We start from the raw sequence: 6,106 nt of genomic DNA, 5'->3' as shown, positions 1-6,106 counted from the left end.
TGATCTTAACGAGCTGTGACCTGAAAATGAATGGCAATGAGAAATGAATGATAAATTCGTGAATCAAGAGGTTGCAGGAGTTTKTTTATCCTTGATCCATCATGAGATGTCAGGCCAGACAAGAATTCAGGAAAGGTCTTGCATATCAAACCTGCACTTGATTCAACTGGCTGATGTATTTGCTCAATTTCCATGAAATAAGTCTATAAAGCAAACTGACTGTTTTTGCAGACAACTTGGAAAGAACTGACTCTTCCATACTTCAGGCCTTTTCAGGAAGGCGTTTCTGCAGCGTTAGGCAGATGAAAGACCCTATACCTACAAATCATCTACTGCAATGTCAAAATGCTTAACCTTGATTATTTCACTTAGTCTTCACTTGCAGTGGAAGGCGTGATTAGGGAACCTCTGTCACGATGAAGAGGGAAGTCACCTAGTTGACTGGCAACGGGGGTTCTGTATAATCATTCCTGAAACACAAACTTGAGTGTGATTGYATTGATATGTCAACAGTCAAACTGCTTCAAAGTAAGAGTTATATTAACAATGGCACGACACATTTTTATTTTTTCTTGCCAGTATCCGTTTCCACTACATTGCGTTACCTTTAAGTGTGAACTGCCCCAATTCCTTTGTCCGTTCTGTTGGTGAAATAAGAGATCATGCATAAATTCTATGAAAAAGGTATTCCTTTATTTTAAAAAAGGACTATTTTTTTCCATTACCAAATGAAAACTTTACAAAGTAAAGCATTTCTCTTCCAATAATATTTTAATATAAAAACTTAAATCACTTATTCTGGTCTTACTGATCTAACAGGAAGTCCAGTGGCACTGCAGAAAACTGAACTGGGATAGTTTCAGCCTCACGCCAGTAGCTAATCGTAAGTTCATCACTCCTTTCAATAAAACCATGCCTGTGTGCCACTTACTATTTGCAAAACATCCTTATTTCCAAAACAAAAATGAAGGAAAGCATGTTCACTAACCCAAAACAGACTATACTCTAATAGCATTATTACAATGAGAAGCTTTGTTAAAAAAAAATTTATTTTGAAAGTTAGACACAACCTTAAAATTGTACAAAGACAACAAGCACTCGAATTACACAACGAGTTAGCAGTGAGTACAATGGGAACACAGCAACAGTGAGTTTTGCCTCTTTTTGTATGTAAATATAAATAGAGATCATTCTTGCCAAACTTCCAGCTCTTCCACTTTTTTTTTCCTGAAAACCTGCTCATTAGGCTACAAAACCTAGCAAGGATTACTTCACTGTTCAGTTCAAYAGAATCACTAAAAGGGGCTCAGACTAAAAACAGTCCTTCTATGATGAGAATATCCCATACTTTGCAGAATCAAGTTTCTCTCTCAATTGAAAAACAGCTTTCCCTTTCATTATGTCAAATGTTTCACCTCTTCTAAAGACAAGCCAAATTACAGGCTTCAAAATGCTTAAAATATTAGAACTCACTCATGGTTTTCCAGGAACATGCAAGCTGAAACTAACATGGCGCATACACGTAAGTAATCACAAAACAGAGAATGTTGTTTTTGTCTAGTATTTTACTCTTTGAAAGTGTTGTTCTAAGAAATGCACTTCAAAGCCACTTTAGCTGTCATTGGCTAAACTAATGTAAGTACATGGTCAGAGTAGAAAAAAAAWTTTTAATTACACTTACAGCTTCAAATATATTAATAAAACCACCTGGCAGAAAAGTATCTCTTATAGCCAGCCCCTACATAAGTATGTAAAATGAAAAGCAAAAGTTCCTACTATCCTCTCTTTACTTTTGAGAATATTCTTTACAGGAAATAMATGGAAAAATAATGCAGTGTTTTTGCAGAAAAAGGAAAACCCCATAGAGACTGTTAAACAACTTAACCACAGGCTGTTCTAGGAATTTGTTATTACTTAGGCTTTGACATACCAGAAAGTAATTTCTACTGTAAATCTTGCCTAAGATCAATAGTAATTAAACTGAGATTATGCTTTTTCCAACTACAGCTACAGTAGCAAAATAACGGTCTGAACCTGAGCATTTGCAGGATTTAGTTTCAAGACTAAGTGGAACCATTTTTACTTTGAAAGAAAATAAATGTAACTGTCTTGTTGATGGTTTGTGTTATGTCTGTAAATGTAAACTTGCTTGTTCATTGTTCTTTTTAGATTACCTAGAAGTGCTTTATTTTTCATTGTTTATTGCACTCTGGGTATTTGCTGTAATGATTCAGTATGYTGACTTTCATAAACCTTTGCAATTTTTTTTCCCCCTAACAGAAGTATCCTATTGTTAAGCCACCACTGTTCTACAAGCTGCTGTGCATCTGAGTTAAGTTCAGATTAAGTCAGTTCCATTCCAGATCTTGATGCTCAACTTTTATTTCCAAATTGCTAAAGTTGGTAGCCTCTGGCTACACTGATAAGGTTTCCCTTGAGGYTGGTATCTGCATTAAAAATAAACGTTATTAATTCTATGAATTGAGGTTCTATCTACAGACTTTGCTTTACAAGGAGACAACAAGCTTTTGAGAAACTAATTGTTCTTTGTTGTTTTGCCCTACTGAAGATAACTGAATTTCTTTTTTTAGCAAAAGCTGCTGATACTGCTTTTACTTTCAAATAAAACCTTGAGCAAGAGCATATTTAATGTTACCATTAATCTTTTCAAAATGTCTGTCAGTCTGCCAGTCTAGCAAACTTACTACATTCTAAATCCTATATAAAATGGTTATGTGAAATAGCCTGTGAAGTTCCCAGTTAGCAAGGATTGAGCTAAATAGCTCAAATTCACACCTTTTCATCATACCATTCTTCTCTAAATGCTTTTGCTTTAATGGAAGTTTGTTTTCTCAGTACTCCATTGTCTTCTATTTGCTTCAATTCTAAGATAGCATTTATAGGCTTAAAAAAGAAGCAAGGATGTTGTTTMCCTGCACTGAGACAGCAACTCTAAAAAGAAGACTTTCAATTATTCTTAGGACAGAAAAGGCTATTGGCAGTGTACCTTTCACTTGGCTTAAGAGGATTTATGAAACAGTACTAGCCCAAGGCAGTTCATGATCTTAAGCTAAAACCAAGTTTGTGCAATAGCAAGTGATATTTGGGAAGGCATACTTTGATATCTAGGATGAGCGGGAAAAAAATGCTGTTATTTCTGGCCTAAGTTCTAAACCAGAAACCAGTATCATTGACAGGATTGCTGTGACTGCATGGAGTCCCACTAGCTTCAAAAGGGATCAAAGGTGCAGCAGTGTGCTGAGTACCTGTGTACTGGTACTCATGGATAGGCAGCCTTCTGTTTTTTGGGGGGGGGTTCTTTCCTTCCAGTTATACAAACATCTCTTCCAGCAGAAGGCTACAAGAAATGGTTATATTGTAAAACAAGTGCATTTCTTTTGAAACTAATTGCACAAAAACCAGTTGTGACTAAGAATGTAAGTCTGTTTTAATCCAGCAAGAGAGGCTCTTCTCTAGGAATAGCTACAGAAGCAAAATAAACAGGTTATTTTGTGTCTCTTAGCAATTAATTAATATTGTTGTAAATATCTTGAACAAAAGGAGTAAAATACTGTGAAAYTTTATGGAGGGAAAGGAAGCTGAACAGAACCACCAACTCCACTTGAGGGAGTTAAAGCACGCTTACACCATTATATCCACTGARTGGAAGATTTCTGTTCAAGGAGATGCTTGGCATCTCCTTGAATATAGAGCTTCTAAAGGGAATCCAGAGAAGAAGGTAGGCAGAAGTTGGTCATGTTCCAGCACCTTGCACAATGCTCCCTCCTTCTATTCAAAAACTTTATAGACCACTGAAGTGGAGYGCACGATTTGGCATAATAACCAGGAATAGTTTAGTAGTAGAGGGAAACATTATTAAATTTTATGATTCTACTTTTTGCCTGTACAGTAGATGTGGTCTTGGCACAGAAAAAGCAATATAGCCAGGTCTGTACTTCCAGTGTAGCTTTGAAGTATATACGCTTTTCTAGTCACGCTTACTGAGTAGCCTTTGCAGTAACTATTTTGAGAACTATTTTAGTCACTTTACCTCCTTTGACTAAAAGAGTGAGGATGAGGTCAGAAAAGTAAAGGACCTTTAGGGAAAGATGGAGAAGGTCCTTTTCTGTGCACTGTAACAGACCTGYTCAGCTCCACCACTTAGGGACTCCCCTACCTCCAATTTAGATTCAGCATCCTTTGTCTTGCTAAGAAGAGAAAGAAAAAGGCATTAATCCTTTCTACTAAGATCTTGGTCCAATGTAATTTTCATTGGCCAGCAGCTGCATTGCAAACCACACACACTTATTAGTTTGTCAATTTAATATTCCAAGATTGGCACTGAAACAAAAGGGAACAAGTTAAATTGAGAAAAGGAAACGATGATTTAAAAAGTGTGCATGGTAAACCTGCAGAACTTCTTGCTTTATGGCAGTAGTGAAGTCCAGAGCTCCATACAAGAGACTGTCTGTTAAGCCAGATAATGAATACAGCCACAGTTGCATCAGATAGGATGAGAGTAYTCTAGAAGAAAAATGTGTTCTGTTTTAGAATATAAACCAACTTCAACATGAATTATCAATCATCCTCCCCTAAAATATCACTTATTTTAACTAACCGTTCTACAGCTTCTTGCACTTCAAATGTGCAGTACTTCTTCTTGGTCAGTCATGGACAGGATACTGTACAAAGCCATCCACTGATATGATTAACCATTCCACATCATCTTCCTTGTATACATATAGATGCACAATTTAGGCAGGTGAGGTCCTCCATTCAAGTGYCTTTTTCTTAGCGTCAGTTACAGCTGGGCTGAACATAGATAGGGTGTATGCCAGGTATGTTCCCTACTTTAATTGAGAGTTCTACATCAACGTAGCTCAGAAGTCCACAGCAGGGTTAGCAACAGTCTGTGGCATATCAGTAAATTCACAAACAGATTGTCATTTCTACAATAATACAAAATAGCTTGTAAAACCAATATGTAACACTGTATATATGCATGAATATAAAAATAAACAACACCATCAATATGTAAAACTTCACAACGATGATGGAAAACAGTTTTCTTCTCAACGGTCTTCAGTATTGATGAGTTGGTTCTCGTTGTCATACCCATCAGGCAGGTATGCTTTCCTTAGCTGGTCTGACTTAGGTATGGAACTTCCGTTCTTGACGTAGCGGGACAGGAAGGCTCGCACTGACGGATGATCAGCCTTCTCAAGTGGAATATTTGCTTCCAGACACATTTTCACAAAGTCCTGGATGACACTGGTTTTCTCTGTCTGAGCAGTGCTGTTGCACTGAAGGGAGGCAGTCAGAGTCCTTTGCTTCTTCCTGACGTTCTGTTCTTCAAACTCTGCCTTTCGCTTTGTGTGTGTTTTAGACTTGAGGTGGTCATTGATTGCAGACTTGCGGACATGATTTAGAACCACGTTGCAGGAAGTACAGAACAGTTTTCCTCCATCTTCGTGCAGTTCACTGCCAAACTCTGTTACACGATCCTGAGGCGTTACATATAAAGCAGTCTTCGARCGGTTACGTGAAGGGGCTGACTTCACTCCAAATCGTTCCATTGTTGCCTTCAATAAATTTGTCCTGAAGGTTGAGGGGAAAAAAAATGTTAAAGTATGCTAAAGTCTCCAGCTTACAGACATAGATGCAACCTATTCAGTATCCAACATAGTGCTTGTTACTACCTAGAAGTCAATTACATGGAAGATATATATGTGCAACTATCACTGAGAAGTTATGCACTTCAAGTAACTTCGGAGGCAGTAAAATAGTTCTGAGTCTCTACAATGGCAGAGTTCAACAGAACCCTCAAACTCAATCTGTTCATCACTGAAAGTCAAACAGAAAGACTTTTGTTTTTCCTGAAGACAGTTTTTATCCTTTTCTTTTTTTAAAAAAAAAAAAATCCACTATGGTAAATACTGCTTTCTTCTTAATATTTTAGATGTGTTTGACAGTTTAACTCAGCTAATATGAGCCAGCATTTTTCTGTTTATTTCTTGAAAATCTATGTTACTTTTGTTAGCAAAAACTTAATTGTCAAAATATCAGGCACAAAGGCCATTACTGTCATTTCTAAAGACCGACACAA

At 37.0% G+C, this 6,106-nt stretch overlaps 1 protein-coding gene across 1 annotated transcript; it reads right to left on the bottom strand.

Moving 5' to 3' along the window:
• Positions 1 to 1,031: 1,031 nt before the first annotated feature.
• CGGBP1 (CGG triplet repeat binding protein 1) lies at positions 1,032 to 5,623 on the bottom strand. The gene is made up of 2 exons (XM_085304914.1): positions 4,619 to 5,623; positions 1,032 to 4,524 (listed from the first exon to the last, which is right to left on the bottom strand). Exon 1 carries the CDS (start codon positions 5,574 to 5,576, stop codon positions 5,073 to 5,075), a length of 504 nt encoding a protein of 167 aa, XP_085161040.1. The 5' UTR covers positions 5,577 to 5,623; the 3' UTR covers positions 1,032 to 4,524; positions 4,619 to 5,072.
• Positions 5,624 to 6,106: the final 483 nt, after the last annotated feature.

This window comes from Rhea americana, unplaced genomic scaffold (assembly GCF_003343005.1).
Source record: "Rhea americana isolate MKP2758 unplaced genomic scaffold, rheAme1 scaffold_213, whole genome shotgun sequence".
Lineage (NCBI taxonomy): Eukaryota > Metazoa > Chordata > Aves > Rheiformes > Rheidae > Rhea > Rhea americana.
The sequence above is the reverse complement of the archived record's forward strand: the minus strand, read 5'-3'. Positions and strand labels throughout refer to the sequence as shown.